This window comes from Danio rerio, chromosome 13 (assembly GCF_049306965.1).
Source record: "Danio rerio strain Tuebingen ecotype United States chromosome 13, GRCz12tu, whole genome shotgun sequence".
Classification (NCBI taxonomy): domain Eukaryota; kingdom Metazoa; phylum Chordata; class Actinopteri; order Cypriniformes; family Danionidae; genus Danio; species Danio rerio.
This window is the reverse complement of record NC_133188.1, coordinates 886,565-907,500: the sequence shown is the minus strand read 5'-3', so window position 1 is coordinate 907,500 and position 20,936 is coordinate 886,565. Positions and strand designations below refer to the sequence as shown.

The 20,936-nt window shown below is 38.7% G+C and overlaps 2 protein-coding genes across 2 annotated transcripts in view; one reads left to right on the top strand and one right to left on the bottom strand.

Annotated features, from left to right (window-relative positions):
- Window positions 1-20,936, bottom strand: part of nrxn1b (neurexin 1b) — a 799,620-nt gene that overhangs the window by 518,242 nt on the left and 260,442 nt on the right. The gene's annotated exons all lie outside the window — the stretch shown is intronic.
- bfsp1 (beaded filament structural protein 1) lies at window positions 2,422-20,777 on the top strand. The gene is made up of 8 exons (XM_683410.10): window positions 2,422-2,896; window positions 6,047-6,107; window positions 8,038-8,133; window positions 9,897-9,983; window positions 12,924-13,037; window positions 14,077-14,297; window positions 15,880-15,971; window positions 16,243-20,777. The coding sequence occupies exons 1-8, from the start codon at window positions 2,517-2,519 to the stop codon at window positions 17,058-17,060; spliced, it is 1,869 nt and encodes a 622-aa protein (XP_688502.5). The 5' UTR covers window positions 2,422-2,516; the 3' UTR covers window positions 17,061-20,777.

Sequence of the window (20,936 nt, the reverse complement as noted above, 5' to 3'; positions counted from 1 at the left end):
CTGGATGACCGTCAGTTACAGAGGGAATTTAATTAAGTGTATTGGATAAGCGGAGCTGCATGCTGGCTCAGCCGCAAGCACAAAGCAAGAAGGTCGCTGGTTCGAGCCCCAGCTGGGTCAGTTAGCATTTCTGTGTGGAGTTTGCAAGTTCTCCCCGTGTTGGCGTGGGTTTCCTCCGGGTGCTCCGCTTTCCCCCACAGTCCAAACACATGCGCTATAGGGGAACTGATCAACTAAATTGGCTGTAGTGTATGAGTGTGTGTGTAAATGAGTGTGTATGGGAGTTTCCCAGTACTGGGTTGCAGCTGGAAGGACATCTGCTGTGTAAAACATGCTGGAACAGTTGGCGGTTCATTCCGCTGTGGAAACTAAGTAATTAAGCCGAAGGACAATGAATGAATGATTAAATCAATGCATTTTAGTGGTGTTTGCATGAGGTAAAACAAATTATGAGCAGGTGTGAGGTTGTATCTCTGTGATAGAAAGACCACAGACTGTATGAGCAGTATCACATGAGTAGCAGTGTGATGTGGCTGTATATCTGCACCGGTGGAAGGCGTGCATTGGCTCGAGGCTGCAGGCCGAGTGCCTTAAGCCTGGTTTATACTCGTTGTGTCCTTTAGTTCGCTTGAGTGTGTGCGGCGAATGTGACGTCATCGTTGTGTTTGCAGAGGTTCGCTTTGGGTGTGCGCGACATGACTTCTGTTGGCGGAGCACATGATTTTTTTTTTCTGAAACTGGCATGCTTGTTTTCCCTGGTTGCAGCTGGAAGGGCATGTAAAACATGTGCTGGATGAGTTGGCGGTTCATTCCACTGTGGCGACCCCAGATTAATAAAGGGGCTAAGCCGAAAAGAAAATAAATGAATGAATGAATGAATGAATGAATGAAGGTACGCCTGTACTTACATCTTTATGATCCGTGATCATAGAAATTACGTGATGACCAATTATTCTTGGCTAGAAATTGCAACGGCTGTGGGAAAGGAGGAATGTTTTTGAAAAATCCTGAGGGATGAGTTTGTTAAAGCCAAAAGAGGCCATAGCAAATGTGGAGACCTGAGTACACAATTACAGAATATGCTTTTCCACTAGTCACGGTTTTTACACTGATGTATATATTACAACTTTGAATTTAAAACAATTTAATAGGTACAAAACTATAATTAAGGAACAAATTATTTATTTGATAACTGGAAAAGAATATTGGAATGTATCGGTTTACAACATACTGATGCCTGTTTTTCTAGGCTTTATTGGTGATAATAGACCATTATTGCCTTTTTAGCGTAGGAAGAGGACAGAAACTAGCCAGACAGTCATGTGTGAACTGTACAGTGGGCCAAATCTAAAAAAAAAACAAAAAAAAAAAAAAAACATTTGTATTTTTTAGTAAGTGTACTTTTTTGGTTATGTGCTTGCCATAAAAAAATATATATATATATATATTTTTTTTTTTTTTATGGCAAGCACATAACCAAAAAAGTACACATATATTCATTCATTTTCAGCTAAGTCCCTTTATTAATCCGGGTTCGCCACAGCGGAATGAACGGCCAACATATCCAGCACATTTTTAGGCACTGGATGCCCTTCCAGCTGCAACCACTCTCTGGGAATCATCCACACACACTCATACACTACAGGCAATTTAGCCTTCCCAATTCACCTGTACTGCATGTCTTTGGACTGTAGGGGGAAACTGGAGAACCCAGAGGAAACCCACGCGAACGCAGGGATGCAAACATGCAAACTCCACACAGAAACGCAAACTGAGCCGACATTCGAACCAACAACCTTCTTGCTGTGAGGCGACAGCACTACCTACTGCGCCACTGAGGCACCCATATATATATATATAATATATATTTTATTTAATTTTATTTTTTTTGTGTAGCGTGACCCCACTTTCTGTTGTTATTAATATTTTAATAAACTTTAATGGGTAAAAACTTTCCATTTATGAACAAAAGCAAGTGATGCATCAAAGTTTGATTAGAAAAAGTCTTGAATGGTTACAAAAATCCTTATAATCATTAAAATAATTTATAAAACAATTAAAATAATTAGCTTAAAACAATTGAATGATATTAATGATATGATGTAGTTTCGAAAACTTTCTACCTCTGCTTATCTGTCTGACTTTAATCTAAAAGTTGTTGTTGTTGCTCTATGCAGTGTGAAACAGCGGGTTCTGCACTTCTTCATTGTCAAAGCGAGTCCTGTAGAAGCATGTCATTGTGCACAAAGCTGCTGATCTGGAAACAAAAGCAGAACACCATTGAAACAGCCAGCAAAGCCCCTCAACAATGCCGATGTTTTTTTCTGCTGGCCTTGTGCACTGGAAGAATCCACACGGGGGTCTCCGCTGTGTGAAAAGAGTTTTAGCTTTTTGGCCCCGGGGCCCACGCGGGCAGAGTTTAGTCTAGCATGAGACAGCAGAGGGTGAGCACCCTGGTTTTCACACACTAAAGGCGCCGAGGCCTAAAAGCACTGGTGGAAAACATCACCGCCGGCATGTTCAAGACCAGCTACCACCGTGAGGTGCGCAAAGAGAAATACGAGCGCTCCGATGTTTACGAGGAGCCCAGCAGCCCTGAGAGCGAGTCAGCTCCGGCTTCAGGGCCCTCGGTTCCCGGCTGGGAGAGCTTGCAAGAGTTAAACAGCAGATTCGCGCGCTACATCAACCGGGCGCGCGTGCTGGAGCAGCGCAATGCCGTGTTTCGCAAGCAGCTGGAGACCCTGCAGTACATGGAGGAGGCGTCGGGGCTGGAGGAGGCCTTCAGCGAGCAAATCAGCATCAACAGGCAGAGGATCCGGGAGCTGCTGTCGGACCGGGCCAAGCTGGAGAGAGAGCTGAAAGATGCCGAGCGCATGCTGGACGAGTACAACAGCAGGTCAGAGATGAAGCCGATGGAAGGGGGGTTATGGAAGCACACTGTAGTGATGTTATATAGTTGAATTCATCTGCTGTGGGGATTTTTTAGTTGCTATGGTAACAAAAAATATTGTATTTAACTTTTATATGGTAATTGATGTGTTTTGGTGATTCCAAACTCAACAAATATAATTATTAATCTGTTGTGGTGATTCCATAGTTGCAACGGTAACAACAACTATAGTAATTGATCTTATGCTGATTCCATAGTTGCTATGGTAACAACAACTATAGTAATTGATCTGTTATGCCGATTCCATAGTTGCTATGGTAACAACAACTACAGTAATTGATCTGTTATGCTGATTCCATAGTTGCTATGGTAACAACAACAACTACAGTAATTGATCTGTTATGCCGATTCCATAGTTGCTATGGTAACAACAACTACAGTAATTGATCTGTTATGGTGATTCCATAGTTGCTATGGTAACAACAACTATAGTAATTGATCTGTTATGGTGATTCCATAGTTGCTATGGTAACAACAACTATAGTAATTGATCTGTTATGCCGATTCCATAGTTGCTATGGTAACAACAACTACAGTAATTGATCTGTTATGGTGATTCCATAGTTGCTATGGTAACAACAACTATAGTAATTGATATGTTATGGTGATTCCATGGTTGCTATGGTAACAACAACTATAGTAATTGATCTGTTATGGTGATTCCATGGTTGCTATGGTAACAACAACTATAGTAATTGATCTGTTATGCTGATTCCATAGTTGCTATGGTAACAACAATTATAGTAATTGATCTGTTATGCTGATTCCATAGTTGCTATGGTAACAACAACTACAATAATTGATCTGTTTTTGTGTTTCAATTGCTGCCATGGTAACAAAAATATAGTAATTTGTCTGTTATATAGTCAGTAATATGTATTGGTGATTGTATATGGTAACTCAACAACTTGAGTAAGCCTGCGTCTGAAATCGCATACTTCTATACTATATAGTACGCTAGTATGTCTGAATTCATAGAATTTAAAAAACAGTATGTACCGGGATGACCTACAACTTTCGGTGAGATTCTGAAGTGTGCATTCGATGGATGCTACGCTATCCCATGACAGCGCACCACGAGATAATTATTAATGGGAATGAAGCTGACTCAGCTGACGCGGGGAGACTATGTAATGATGACAAAATATTGGATGTAGTACGTTCATACAACTTACATTCATACTCTATAGAACGTACTTTTCTAACTGTCGAGTAGTACATTTAAATTCAAATGCAGTATCCTACTGATTAGTAGGTGATTTCGGACGCAGCCTGATTGAATTGTTGTGGTGATTCTGTAGTTGCTATGGTCACCCTAAAATAAATTATTTTATTTTTTATACAGTATTTGATGCGTTTTGGTGAGTCTATACGGTACCTCAACAAATATAATAATTGATGTGTTGTGGCGATTCTATAGTTGCTATGGTAACAACAAATATAGTAGTTGATCTTTTGTCATGATTCTACAGTTGATTTGTTGTGATAATTTTTTAGTTGCTATGGTAACACAACTATAGTAACTGATCTGTTGTGGTTATTCTATAGTTGCTATGGTAACAACACATAATAATTAGGGGCCAATCACACTGAACGCACTTTTTGCGTAGAGAGGTAATTTTTTTTGTATGATTTAGTCATGAGCGTTTTGCGTGCTACTTATGTGACCTGCGTGTCTTGCGTTTTAACTGCCTGCTGCACCTCGCGTTTTTGCACGGTTTGTGCTGTACATTTACAGTTTAAAAAAACAACAAATATATTAATTGATTGGTTGTGGTGATTCTACAGTTGCTATGGTAACACAATGAATATAGTAATTGATATTTTGTCACAATTCCATAGTTGCTATGGTAACAACAAATATAGTAATTGATTTATTGTGATGATTCTATAGTTGCTATGGTAACACAACTATAGTAACTGATCTGTTGTGGTTATTCTATAGTTGCTATGGTAACACAACACATAGTAATTATAGGCCAATCGCACCAACCGACCACAAGCATTTTGCGCCCTGCGTGCCTCACAGTTTAACCACCTGCTGTTCCTCAATTTTTGCTGTTGTGCGCTCGCTGTTAAAAAAAAAGGCAACTCAATGGAAAAAGCGTGTTACATCAGTGGAGTCCTTTTTCAATCTCCAATCAAATGAAAGGCAGGGTTTCTGTTGAGGTGACTACAGTGTTTGTGTTGACAAGACAACTACCGAGACTTGAAAATGGGAGAGAGACTAGCAGATGTTATTTTGAGTTATCCAGAGCTGTAGACAATTATGATATGGGGAGGGTTAGGGGGTCATGATGGATGGAGGCCAGTGGGCAAATTTGGCCAAAATGCCAGGGTGAAACCCCTACTCTTTTTCGAAGGACATCCTGGGATTTTTAACGACCACAGAGAGTCAGGACCTCGGTTTAACATCTCATCCGAAAGACGGCGCTCACTGAGCAGTATAAAGTCCCCATCACTATACCGGGGCATTAAGACCCACACAGACCACAGATTGAGCGCCCCCTGCTGGCCTCCCTAACACCACTTCTGGCAGCAACCAACCTTTCCCATGTGGTCTCCCATCCAGATACTGACCGGGCGCAGCCCTGCTTAGCTTCAGTGGGCGACCATGTGAGAGTTGCAGAGAGCTAGTTCTGCTAGCAAATATGAAAACACCGAACCACTGAGTTAAAAAAAATGGTGCAATTTAAGCTACATTTTGAAAAATGCTGGGTTATAATAACTCACTATTGGTTTAAATCTGAAAAGATCCAACCATTAAGTCTTTTAAGTGTCGATTAAGAAATGTTGGGTTGTTTTCAGTTAACACTTCTTCACAGAAACATGTTTTGGTCTTAGTAGGAGGAACATGAATTAATTATATAAAGAACACAGCTCACTGTAGTTCATCATTAATGTCCCATGAGTATTTCAGTGAGTGCACTATAAAGGGTTAAGAGTGAAATGTTTACAGGCTTCATGACACACAAAACTCACTGAACTATTGATGAAAAGACTCCCTAACACGGATCAATACTGTCAGCAATGCACAGAGAAACCTTGAGATGAAGTAAAGCCACATATGTGATCAATCCTCTCTGCTGCCCACAGATACAGAAATGAATGTGAATATCAGGAGCAGCTGCGGCAGACCCTGGAACAGCTCAATAAGGTACAAATAAACTCTGTCGCTCGCTGACCTGCAATTCCTCAGGTGATTAGAGAGCAAAACTCCACAGGAGATCATGCTTTCAGGGATGAAACTGCTGTAGGGCTCGATGTGGAGTGTCAGAATGCCTTTAAAAGAACTAAAATCAATGCAGAAACTGACTTTTAAAGCTGAACGCTGCAAAACATGCGTGGATTTTGGGTCTTCTTTTTAATGCAAATATCTAAAAATCAAGAAGCATTTTCTAGACGAGCGGTAAATGGTGTCTTTTTCAGAAATAATGAGTCAAAGTTTTCCCTTTAAACAAGCAAAATTAAAAAAAAAAAAAAAACCTGACAAAAGTCTTGTGGTAAATCATAAGCGGTTAAATAAGCGTCATCTAGAGGCCTTTGACTTTTATATAAGACACTTCTCATACCAAATCATCAACTAGAGGTCCAGTTTTATTTGTTGTTTCTAAAACTTGGACAGGCCACAAGACTTTAGTCAGGTAACAGGTAAGCCACTGCCTCCATGCCTTCTTCACCTCGGGGGGCTTCTTCAGTTCACTGATGACCATCTGCATCTGTATAATGTGATTACTATTAGCAGTATTATTGATTATCTGCAGATTTACATCTGCTTTAATAAACACAAGTGTAGATGTGTCTAGCTGTGGGGTTTTGGAGACGTCTGCATCAGCATATGGGGCATAAGAACAGGACGTGTGTTTGGATATAACTCAGTTTTCTGAGCACACTTCATTATTATTGTTCATTTATTCCTTTGCTGGAGATTAGAGCTGAATTTAGAAATAGCTTTGAAGCAAATCTTTGCTCTTGACAAAGGAAATGAAATTTGTGGGCTAATGGATGTGTTCAGTGGAGGGAGTTTCCACCGTTTCCTCACTCCACCAAAGTAAAGGAGTAAAGTGAAGGAGTAAAGTGAAGAGGCTGAATGGAGGAGGCTCGTTCTTTATCCTCGCGTTGCAGATGCTCTGTTCAACCGTTTTCTCACTAGTGAAGTGTTCAGCTTTTACCCTTATAAAGTCGTCATGTAAATAGTAAATGCACCATGAAGCGACGCAACTGACTCCTAAAGGGAATGAGAGACGAGACTCTGATTGGTTTAATGCAGGTTATGCTCAAAACACACCCAGAACTCATTAAGGGAATCAACACAGCCCTGTTAGACCATGCACAGGGTGCAGAGCATATTTATCCATCCTTAAAATAGCAAAAGTGCATTCAGACACGACATTTGCGCCCTGCGCTTTAGACTTTGCACCTAGATCATTAAATTAGAGCCCTGTGTCTCATTTCAGAGTCTGCTACTGTCCACCAGAAGTCGCATTTTGGTTGTGGATCCGTACTTTAAGAGCCTTTCAGACTGAATGAATGAAATACACTGTTTTTCTCCAAGGCAACCCGGGGTGCTGAAATATAGTTGGCTAAACTGGCATTTTTCAGATAAACAAGAATGTTCACTGAGTACGTTTCTGAAACATCTCAAACATATCAGGGTATTTTTAATACTTTAGAAGAGTCAGAAATTCACACACAGCACCTTTAAAACATGCAAAATAATCTGCCAATGGGGTGAGCAAAATAACTGAAGTTGCTTTTACTTACCACATTGGCAAATTATTTTGCTTTTTCAATTGAAAAACCCACTTAATTTTGACTAATTGTTTCTTAAAACAAGACGATTCGTATAAAAATGCCTCAAAACATGGGGAAAAATGATCACAAATAAAAAGATTAATCACAAAATAGGGAAAACTGAAAATGTACTGATATCTTTTTTACAGTGTAGTGGAATTTGAGAGAGGAGAAAGCTCAGACTTTTGCTCACTTGTTGCCACCATTGTTCACAGCACAGCTGCTTTTGCCTTTTTCTTTTCCCCTGAAAAAGCGTCTTTATAAGTAAAAAGCATTTACTTTTGTGTCTTCAGGAAGCCGACTTGGTGCTTCTGAGAAACCTGGAGTATCAGATCCAGCTGCAGTTTCTGCAAGATGACGTAAACGCCACCAAGGAGAGACACAAAAAGGTACGAGGCGACTGCAACCTCTATTTACACTTCTGTCTGTTCAAGTGTCATCTGCAAAGCTCTTGAGTGAGATTGCCATTTGCCTGCAGAAGCGTCTCTGCATGACAAAACACTGAGAGAAAATCGCCTGCTAAAAACAGTTTAAGAGAAAACACTTGAACTGAAATTACAATCATTATTCCTTCACTACACAGCATCAGTGTGAATCATAAATGACCCTTTTCTGTTAAACTTTTACAGCATTTTTCATTCATCTCCGGAGTTCTTCTGAATAATAATAATAGTCTATTTAAAATAGCACTGATTCATCACAAGTATTCTGATGTGCAATGCACACTTTTCACAAACCATTTACAGCATAGGTCTGAAACTCAATTCCTGGAGGGCTGAAGCTCTGCACAGTTTTACTCCAACCCTAATCAAACTGATCTAACTAATCAAGGTGTTCAAGACTACCCTTACACACTGTAATATTGTTTATTATTATTAATATTATTATTATTATTATTATTATTATTATTGTTAATAACAATAATAATAGTAATATTGTAATTATATTTATAATTATAATTATTGCTAGTATTAAAATTAATATTATAATTGTCATCATCATCATCATCATCATTATTATTTGTATTATTATTATTATTATTTCATTGTAGTTTTGTTGATATTTAAATAATAATAAAATATTAATAAATTAAGTTATAATAATGTTATAATAATAATAATAATAATAATAATAATAGTAATGATATTATTATTATTATTATTATTATTATTATTATTATTATTATTATTATTAGGCTTGGGTTAAAACTTAAAATTTCATCTTTAATTCAATGTTATCTGCTGTTTCTTTGTCAAATTTAATAATTCTGGTCACAATATTTTTTATTAGGAGTTACTAGGAATAATAATCTTAATATAAAAACGTAAATAATAAAAATAATAATAATAATAATAATAATAATAATAATAATAATAATAAAATTAATAATCACAACAACATTTATTATTATTATTATTATTATTATTATTATTGTAGTTTGTGTTATTTAAATAATATTAAAATAATAATAATAATAACACAATAAGATTAATCATAATAATTATTATTGTTATTATTATTATTATTATTATTAATATATTAATAATAATATTACTATTATTATTATTATCATCATTATTGTTATTAATATTATTTTAATATTAATAGTATTGTACTTTTTGTTGTTAAAATAAGACGAACCACACACAACAACAAGTCAACTTAAAATAACACTATTTCATTCTGGCCAGTGCTCCGATTTCACCCACAGTCCAAACACATGCGCTGTTGATGAACTAAACTGGCCGTAGTGTATGGGTGTGTGTGTGAATGAGTGTGTATGGATGTTTCCCAATACTGGGTTGCAGCTGGAAGGGTATGCGCTAAGTAAAACATATGCGGGAAAAGTTGCCGGTTCATTCCGCTGTGGCGACCCTTGTTAAATAAGGAACTAAGCTGAAGGAGAAAGAAAAGTCAAACTGATGAGGATCGCATTACGCTCTCTGCTACTGTACTTCAGACTATCCGTCTCTCTGTAAATCTGCCTGGCTAGATGACTGTAGCGTTCTGCTTCTCTGACCCGTGAATAATGATCTATTAGAGTGCGGCGCTCTGTGTGGCGTGACCGCGGCGAGTGTTGAGATCCGCTAAAGGTCTGTATGTAATCAGATTGACCTTTCTCTAAGCACTGACTCCTGCTGTTCCTCCACAGAATCTGGCGGAGATACAGACCTATCTGAACATCCTGCAGCAGATCAACCAGACCATCCCTCTGATGACCAGCGTCTCCGTGCCTGAGGTGTGTGTGAGCGTGGGCTTGCGTGCATGCGAGCAAGTGAATGTGAGTTTGTGTTTGAGAGTGTGAGTGAGAGAGAGTGTGGGTGTGTTAATGTGTGTCTGTGCAGACATGCATGTGAGTGTGTGTGCATGTGAGTGTGTGCATGCATGTACATGAACAAGTGTGTGTCTGCAAGCACGTGTGACCGTGTATAAGAGAGTGTGTATGTGTGAGTGAGAGTGTGTGTATGCGAACAAGTGTGTGTGTGTGTGTGTGCATGCATGCAAGCAAGTGTGAGTGTGTTTGTGTGTGTGTGTGTGTGTTTGCGTGTGAGAGAGAGTGAGTGTGAGTGTGTGTGTTCACATCCACACGAACGAGTGTGAGAGAGAGAGTGTGTGTGTGTGTGTGTGTGTGTGTGTGCATGTGAACAAGTGTGTGTCTGCAAGCACGTGTGACCGTGTATAAGAGAGTGTGTATGTGTGAGTGAGAGTGTGTGTATGCGAACAAGTGTGTGTGTTTGTGCATGCATGCAAGCAAGTGTGAGTGTGTTTGTGTGTGTGTGTGTTTGCGTGTGAGAGAGAGTGAGTGTGAGTGTGTGTGTGTTCACATCCACACGAACGAGTGTGAGAGAGAGAGTGTGTGTGTGTGTGTGTGTGTCTGCAAGCACGTGTGACCGTGTATAAGAGAGTGTGTATGTGTGAGTGAGAGTGTGTATGCGAACAAGTGTGTGTGTGTGTGCATGCATGCAAGCAAGTGTGAGTGTGTTTGTGTGTGTGTGTGTTTGCGTGTGAGAGAGAGTGAGTGTGAGTGTGTGTGTTCACATCCACACGAACGAGTGTGAGAGAGAGAGAGTGTGTGTGTGTGTGTGTGTGTGTGTGTGTGTGTGCATGTGAACAAGTGTGTGTCTGCAAGCACGTGTGACCGTGTATAAGAGAGTGTGTATGTGTGAGTGAGAGTGTGTGTATGCGAACAAGTGTGTGTGCGTGTGTGTGTGTGCGTGCATGCAAACAAGTGTGAGTGTGTTTGTGTGTGTGTGTGTGTGTTTGCGTGTGAGAGAGAATGAGTGTGAGTGTGTTCACATCCACACGAACGAGTGTGAGAGAGAGAGTGTGTGTGTGTGTGTGTGTGTGTGTGTTTGTGTGTGTGTGTGTGTGTGTCTGTGCCACCTTGTGCTCTTTCTGCCTCTGTGTGTCAGAAGTAATAAAAGCTGAGCTGCGGTGCTGACACTGAAATTAACACTGCGCTCTCAATGTGCCGAGAGTGATCAGCGTCTGATGCTCACACCCACCCCACACACACTCACACAAACACAGATACATACACACGTACAAACATATGCAGTATAAAGTTTGTAAAGCTAAATTATTACACAGTCACCGGCCACTTTATTAGGTACACCACACCAGGTTGGACCCCTTTTGCCTTTAGATTTGCCTTAATGCTTCATGGCGTAGATTCAACAAGGCACTGGAAATATTCCTCAGAGATTTTGCTCCATATTGTCATGATAGCATCACATAGTTGCTGCAGATTTGTCGGCTGCACATCCATGATGCCAATCTCCCGTTCCACCACATCCCAAAGCTGCTCTATTGGATTGAGCTCTGGTGACTGTGGAGGCCATTTGAGTACAGTGAACTCATCGTCATGTTCAAGAAACCAGTCTGAGATGATTGAGCTTTATGACATGCTGCGTTATCCTGCTGGAAGTAGCTATCAGAAGATGGAGACACTGTGCTCATAAAGGGATGGACATGGTCAGCAGCAATACTCAGGTAGGCTGTGGCGTTGATGCTCAATTGGTACTAATGGACCCAAAGAAAATCTTCCCCACACCATTACACCACCACCACCAGCCTGAACCGCTGATACAAGGCAGGATGATCCATGCTTTCATGATGTTGAGGCCAAATTGTGAGCCGAGCATCTGAATGTTTTGAATATTTGAGTAACTGTTGCTTTTCTATCAGCTGGAACCAGTCTGGCCATTCTCCTCTGGCTTCATCAACAAGGCATATGCGCCCACAGAACTGCCGCTCACTGGATATTTCCTCTTTGTCGGAGCATTCTCTGTAAACCCTAGAGATGATTGTGCGTGAAAATCAGATCAGCAGTTTCTGAAATACTCAGAGAAGTCCGTCTGGCAGCAACAACCATGCCACGTTCAAAGTTCAAACTGCAGCAGATCCTCTTGACCATGTCTACATGCCTAAATGCAGTGAGCTGCTGACATGTGATTGGCTGATTATAAACTTGTGTTAATGAGCAGTTGGACAGGTGTACCTAATAAAGTGGCCGGTTAGTGAATAAGAGATTGACTTTGCTTACCAGACATGTTGATCTAACTGGATTTGTACTGTAAACTTTAAACAAAAGATAAAAACTTTTAAAAACGTTGCTTAATGTTTTAAGTTTTTAGTTACTGTACTCTCAAAAGAATATTCCACATTAATCCACAGATTTTAGAAGATTTTGTGCAGAAATAGCCAAAAGTGACCACAGATTCTGTCTGGCTCTGAGTTAGAAACCACAGCAAAAAAAAAACACCGTCCAAAACATTAAGGCTTTTCTAACTTGGAGTTTTTGTCTTGTTTCTAGTCCAAATATCTAAAACCTCTTAAATCAAGAAGCATTTTCTAGACAAGCACAAAATAGTGTTTTCAGAAAAATTTAGTACAAGTGAAGTGAGTTTTTCCTTAAAACAAGCTAAATAATCTGCCAATAAAGTGATCAAAATAATAGTGTTAGCTTTGAAATATAAGGAATTTACTTACCCCATTGTCAGATTGTTTTGCTTGTTTTAAGGAAAAACTCACTTTATTTTGACTCATTATTTCTGAAAACAACACCATATATTGTTGCTTGTCTTGAAAATTCTGGATATTTGGACAAGAAACAAGACAATAAAGGCAATTAAAGCATTGTTTGCATTATGCTGACGACTGTGCTCTACTGTTCTAGGATCAGGAGCGTCTGATCGCGCAGCGGAGGGTCCCGGCCCTCAGGAGTCAGCTGGAGGAGTACAAGAGCGCCATCTGCCAGCTGCAGACGCAGAAACACCGGCTGCAGACCGAGGTAAACTACAGTCTACACAAACTTAAAAAAAAAAAAATAATTCTCTCTCTCTCTCTCTCTCTCTCTCTCTCTATATATATATATATATATTTTTTTTTTTTTTTTTTGCTGCTTTTTTAAACTGCACCCTCCAGTTTCTGTTAAACTCACACAAAAAAAGAGATATTTTGCAGAATGTTGGAAATTTTTGACTTCCATGGTAGAATAAGCAAATACTATAGGCGTCCATGGTTTCCAACATTGTTCAGTCTGTCTTTTTGTGTTCAGTAGAAGAAATAAAAACTTTATCTGATTTAAAACAAGTAGAAGGGGAGTAAATAATGACAGCAATGTCATTATTGGCTGAACTATCCTTAAAACGTTGACCCTAAACATTGTTTACAGTATTTTAAAAACTGCTTCCAGCCTAAATCTCTAGAAGAAAAATTTAATACTGTGAGAAATGCCCTTGCTCTGTTAAACAGCAATTATTTAAATAAGAGTTCAGAAATCCACAGGAGGGCAAATCATTTTGCCTTTAACTCTAAGTCAAGTCTACGTAAATGCAATATTACGCATATTTCTGAGGAGTATCTAAAGTACATTTCAGAGAAATGCTTAAAAAGTAAACTAATATACTTCTGTCTTTTTTAAACTGTAGAAGAGAATACAGATTACTAACAATTCTGCATTCAACTGCAAGTATACTAAAGTCCAGTATTAAATACATTGAGAAGTACCTAAAGCACATATAACTAACCATATACCTTATTATTCTTAAGTTTAAAAAAGTAGCATAGAGAATACACAATACTAATTTTGACTTCAACTAGAAGCCATGTATATTTAAGTGCAAAGTTTAAAATTGCTAAGTTTAAGTAAAAGCTAGCAGAGAATACAGAATACTAATCATTTCACCTTCCATCAGTCAAGTATACCTACAGTAAGTGCAATATTAGGGATATGTCTGAGAAGTGGCTGAACATGTACTGTAGTATTCTTAGTTCATGAAAGCAGCATGGAGAATACAGAATACCACTGTCTGTGTGTGTGTTTCTAGACTTCTACACTGGAACAGACCATCAAGACCACACAGGAGAGCTACGACGATGAGATCCAGCTTTACAACGAGCAGATCGAGACCCTGAGGAAGGAGACTGAAGAGGCAGAGAAATCGCTGGAGAAATACACCAATAAGTGCCGTCAGCTGGCCGTTTACCAGAGCTCTCTGGAGAATGAGCTGGACAGATACAAGAGGATCATCGAGAACGAGGACAACAGGTCAGAGCGGACCAAAATCACACACTAATCATCCTCTACACGTGCAATTTCATTTTAAAAAGTTTAGATTAATACAACAACCACTTTAGTCATTAATTTGTGGTGGTGATTCTACAGTTGCTATGGAAGCACGACTACCATAGTAAATGATCCATTGCGGTTATTCTACAGTTGCTATAGAAACCCAACTACTATAATAATTGATCTGGTGTGGTGATTCTATAATAATAATAATAATAATAATAATAATATTAATAATAATAATAATAATAACAATAATAATAATAATAATAATAATGTAATAGTAATAAAAGCAGTAACGACTGAAGTAATAATTTCATTTGAAACTACATATAATAAGAAAGCAGTTATGTAAAATTTTAATGAATATTTAACAATTTATGATTTTTTTTACATTTAATAAATGTTGCCTTAATGAACAGAATAATTTTATATAAAAAAACTGGGGGAAAAAACTGCAAACTTTTGACAGTGTGTGTGTGTATATATATATATATATATATATATATATATATATATATATATATATATATATATATATATATATATATATATATATATATATATATATATATATAGTAGGGTTGTTGTTAGCTAAAACTATTGAAATAAATTATTAGATTTCCGTCTATTTGTCATGGAAATAATGCTCATTCTCATTTACTTTAATATATCAAAATAATTAACATAAATGTTTATAAAATGTAAATTTAAAAGATGAAATTAAACCCTCAATCCACTACAGTTGCACAATCTTTTTTGGTCAAACTTTATATTTGGCGTCCTTAAGTACTATGTATTTAACAAAATGTTATTTTCTGCATTCATAATGTATTGCAGGACACCTCTGGTGCTTTTGAGTTGGGATATGTTATGGCTAGGGATAGGTTTGGTGGTATGGGTAGGCTTAAGCGTGAGTTAAGGTGTAAGGGATGGTCAACAGTGTAATAATTAATGTAATTACAGAAAGTAATAACAGATGTAATTACATAGAGGTATTTAATCAAAGATAAGTACTAGGTAAACATGTATTCCCACAATAAGTACATTGTAATGAAATATTAATTTCAGTTTAAGTACATATTAAGGCCACTTAATTAAAAGTGGGACCATCTTTTTTTTGTATGTTTTGAATTTATGATGTCACATTATTTAATCATAATTAAAGGAATAGTTCACCCAAACATTATTTACAAACAGTATTTAATATTCAATTACTTTTATAATGAATAATCTATTAATTATTTTAATTATATGTTTATTATATATATTCAAATTATATAATTGATAATAATATTAAAGCTAAATATAAAAAAAAAAAAGTACATTTAATCTGGGTAATGGCAGGCGAGTCTCCACACAGTGGCAGCATTGCTGTATTTTTATTCCTCAATAACCCCAGGATTTATAAGCCCAGTTTAATTCTTGCATCTGGATGATTTCTTCTTTACAGCTCATTTAAAATATATACATTTAATCATCAATGTTTTAAAGCTTTGTCTTTTAGTACTTCTTTAATAAAAGGCTTGCTTAACACCCTCTCTTCCTCTCTCCATCACAGACTGAATTCAGCAATAATCGAGACACCCATTACTCTGCTGACCAGCGGTTATAAATACACCCATAGTCTGAGCATGACACGGACGGGAAAAGGTGAGAATCCGGGGGCGGGGCTGTGCGTTATATAAACATCGCCGCATCACTGTGATTGACAAAGCAGCCAGCCAATCAGCAGGCAGCAGCTGCGAATATTTACACCCACTCAGCTGTCAATCAAGCCCACTCTGTCTGTCCCAAAGCAGATGCAGGATCCCACACGGGCCCTGTTAAAGGGATAGTTCACTCCAAAATGAACATTTAACAACAGCTTACAGACTCTCGAGTGGCCATCCATAACATTAAAATCTGTTATTTGCTTTTCCAGATATCACCCAAGTCATTCAGGACATCACCAACGTGAAGCCCCGTCAGAAGTACTTTGCTAAGAAGGTGCTTAAAAAGAAAGAGATCACATCTCGAGGAGCGAGCGGCGGGCTGGAGGAGAAACCAGCAGAAGAGCTGGAAGAGGAGGAGAAAGGGCTGACAATGGAGGATCAGCAGCAGGAGGCGCCAAAACAGGAGCGTCAGGACGTCCCGGACGGAGCGCAGATCAGCAAAGCCTTCGACACGCTCTGCAACATCATCCGGGACCGCATGCGCCGCGTCAGGAGGCCAGAACCCATCGCCGACTTCTTCACCAAGGGACGATACGTGCTGGTGACCGGAGACTCCAGCTATCTCGACCCATGCTTTGTCTCCACCACCCCTTCCGCTAGTCATGTATTCGTGACTATTAGGGATGACATGATGCCTTACGATTCGTACAGGAGAGGCACACCCAAACCTAGCCCCCAACCGGGACCTCCAGCACCACCTTCAGATCCTGGAAAAGATGACGATGGAGGTAAATCTAAAAAAGGAGAGCCTCATCCAAAGGGGAAGGAACCAGAACCGGCTCCGGCTCCTCCTAGGCAACCTTCACCCCATCGTGGAGGAAATAAGGATCCCAGTGAACCTCCGCCCATGCCATCTTACAGCTCCATCCCGCCCGATTCAATGAGCTATGAGAAGGTGGAGGTGGTGGAGTCGGTGGAGAAGCTCTCGCCTGATAAGAAAGTCAAAGGCTATGAAGAGACCACTACGGTGGTGGAGACCATGATCGAGAAAACCAGCAGAAAGAAGCACGGTGATCGATCCACCTGAGCTCAGTGCAATCCTGCTTTACTTTCCAGATTACCTACAGCTGAAGTCTGAGTTATTCCCCCTCCTGTATATATTTCCCCCTCAATTTCTGTTCAACAGATTTGTAAACATGATAGTTTAATAACTCATTTCTAATAACTAGATACTCGTATTCAGCTTAAAGTGACATTTAAAGGCTTAACTAGGGTAATTAGGGTAAAATTAGGGTAATTAGGCAAGCCATTGTGTAACAGTGGTTTCAATCCAACACTAATATTACTAAAGGGGGCGAATAATATTGACCTTAAAATGGCTTTACAAAAATTAAGAACTGCTTTTATTCTAGCCGAAATAAAACAAGACTTTCTCCAGAAGAACAAATATTAGAGGAAACACTTTGAACAACTCCTGAATCTGTTCAACATCCTTACAGAGGATTAAAATACCGAGGAGGGTGAATAATGCTGACTTCAACTGTTAGGTGCTGATGTTGACCTCTTGGACCTTTACTGTCTGAAAACTTGGGATTGTAAACATCTCCCTGGCTCATGCAAAATGATATTTTGATTTATTAATGCTGGGTTCACACTGAACGTGAAATTAAGTATTTGTGCTTGTAAATTACATCCAAAATGTAATTTTGAAACCGTTTTAATGTCTGCCGCATTCGCGTGCATATTATTGGAACTCAATGGGGAGAAGTGCAGTGTAACCGCGGCTTAATATGTACAATAGTCAATTTACATACATTAGAAGCACAGATGCAGAATACGTGTCGTGCAGGATTACAATTCTGCACATTAGATGTGATTGAGGCAAATTCCAAATGTTTAAATATTAAAAATCCACCAAAAATAATTGGTGGAGGGAAAAAAAAACATCCTGTGAGTAAACCAGAGCAAGTGACAATCTCACGGCGATATGGAACTTGTAGTGGCTAATTTATATTAAAGTCTCGGTCGCAATAGGGTTTGAGTATGCAAAAATGGCGAGATGAAACTTGATAATGCGACACCGACAAAGCAAACGATTGCTCCATATTTTAAATTTATGCAAAATAGGGGTCACATTTAGATCTTCTATTAGCCTTGCACAATCATGTGACGTGAAATTACAGGTCAGAGTTCCCCAAATTAGAATTTCAAATGCAGCGACATGTACAACTTTCTGCATGAGTTTCCGTGTCCAGTCTGCCGCATTTGCACGCATATTAATGGAACTCAATGGGGTGAAAAATGCAGTGTGACTGCGGCTTAATTTGTACGATTGACAGTATTTACATACATTAGAAACACAGTCAACATAAACACAAATGCAGAATACTTGTAGTGCAGGATTACATTTTTAAACCTGCGCATTAGATGTGATTGAGGCAAAGTGTTTTAATATAAATAATCCAACCCAACACAATCTCACGGCAATTCGTAACTTTTTCATTTAGTGGCTAATTCGTACAAATTCGTACAATCTAATTCGTACATTTTAGTACGATTTGCGTATCCCCCAATGACGGTTGGGTTTAGGGGTGGGGTTAGGTGCCACGCCTCCTTTTTAAAATCGTACATTTTCTTACGACTGAACTCGTACGAATTCGTACGTATTAGCCACTAAACTGCCAAAACGTAAAATACTTACGTTTTCTCGTGAGATCAGGCTGTCCAACCCAAAAAATTGGTGGAGGAAAAAACATTCCATGAGTAAACTAGAGCAAGTGACGCAATGCAATCTCACAGAGGTTTCTCATTAGAAACACAAAGTCAATATAAACACAAAATTATTAATGTGTGACACAATCGATGCTGAAATTTGCAGGATTTTAAATACTTAAACTTACAAATTAAACCAAAAAATTGGTGGAGGTAAAAAAAACATCCTGTGAGTAAACCAGAGCAAGTGACGACCTTACGGAATTGGAACTTTTTAATGTAGTGGCTAATTCACATTAAAGCCTGCAAAGTTCTATCAGACGCCATTCAAATAGGGGCAGGATAAACAAAAAGATGCGATACTGATAAAGCAAACGATTGCTACGTTATTTAAATTATGCAAAATAGGGGTCACAATTTGATCTACAATTGGCTTCACAAAAATCGCATGATGTGAAATCGCAGGTCAGAGTTCACCAAATTAAAATTTCTAATGCAGAAACATGCGTGTCCGACATGAGTCTCCGTTTGCTGCATTCGCATGCATATTAATGCAAGTCGGTGGAGTGAAATGTGCAGTGTGACTGCGGCTTAATTTCTACCATTGTCTATATTTACATACATTAGAAACACAAAGTCAATATAAGCACAAATACAGAGCGAAGTATTGACATGCTGCACTAATTTTGCAGAATACTCGTCTTGCAGGATTTAAAATTGATGAAGGGGAAAACAATCTGCGAGTGGTGCAAGGCAATCTGATTGCAATTCGTTCTGATTTGGTAGCTATAGTTCATATTAAAGCCGCGGTCACATTTAAGTTTGAGCGTGCAAAAGCCGTGCTGCAAAAAGCAGTGGATTAAACAAGATGCGACCCGGTTAAAGCAAACCATTGCTCCATATTTTACATTTATGCACGTTCAGATCTTCTATTGGCCTCACACAATCACGAGATGTGAAATCGCAGGTCGGAGTTTACCAAAACGGAACTTTCAAATGCAGAGACGTGCACAATGTGTGCTTAAGGTCTGCCATGTTCAACCACGGCTTAACTTGTACGGTTTAGTTCATACATTTTAGTAAGATCTGCTCATCCCACAATGAGAGGTAGATTTAGGAGTGAGGTTTGGGGGCACACCTCCCTTTTAAAATCATACAAGCCAGATGAAATCCCAAGAGTTAGCAACTTTTCTGACATTGCTTAAAACATCATGAGATTGGGCTTTGCGTCTGGTGTGAACCCAGCAAGAATCAAAGCAGGAGAACATCAATGGCCAGTTTCAATTGGATTCACAGGCTCTATTCCAAAACCTAGCAAGCTGCCTGCTAGTGCTACACAAACACAACTTCAGAATAAGTGTCGGATTTTAAGTGCTCTACAATTCACGAGTTCACGAAAATAGTGTGGTGTTAACGTTGTTAAAGGGACAGTTCACTCAAAAATGCCAATTCCCCTCGTCATTTACAAAGACTCAGGTGGTTGTCACAATTTATGAGCACAAAATAAGATATTCAGAAGAATGTTTGGGTGCCATTGACATTCACACAAAAGAAATACTATGGAAGTCAATGACTTTCCCTCCAGCAATGTTCAGCACATTGTGTTTAGCAGAAATAGAAACTCAAGCATGTTTGGAACAAGATGAGTACAAGAACACAGAGTTTATTTAGTGTGAACTACCCCTTTGAGCTATTTAAGTTTTATTTTCTATTCTGGATTTCCCCTTGTTTTGTCAAACATCTTCGATGGGTTTTCCCCCCTCAGGAATTGCCTTCTTATTTGCAATGCTGCCACTTTTAAATCCTGCTATGTTCAAATGCAGTAAGTGGAAATCTTCCTGCCAGTTTAGCATCGGGAGCACACCTGATGCCCTAAAATGCTGCCTATATAGCTAGCTCACTAGGTTCTGGAACGGAGCCATTCAGCTACACCCTGATTGACATGTACACAATCACCCTCCCTCACCCTCAGCTCATACAGCAAATGTTTAGAGTTTTATTTGCTATATTGTGTTCAATTCAGGATTCCGGCATTGATCAGCAGTCTTGACGTGTATCAAATAATAAACCAAATAAACATCGAAATCAAACGTAGGAAAAGTGTGTGTGTTTGTTGAGTTGTGTTACTTATTTCATTTAGAAACAAAAAAGACAAATTTTCTTACTTTAAGTTGGTCTCGTTTCTAGTCTAAATATCTAAAAATTCAGAAATCAAGAAGAATTTTCTAGACTAGTACAAAATACTGTCTAG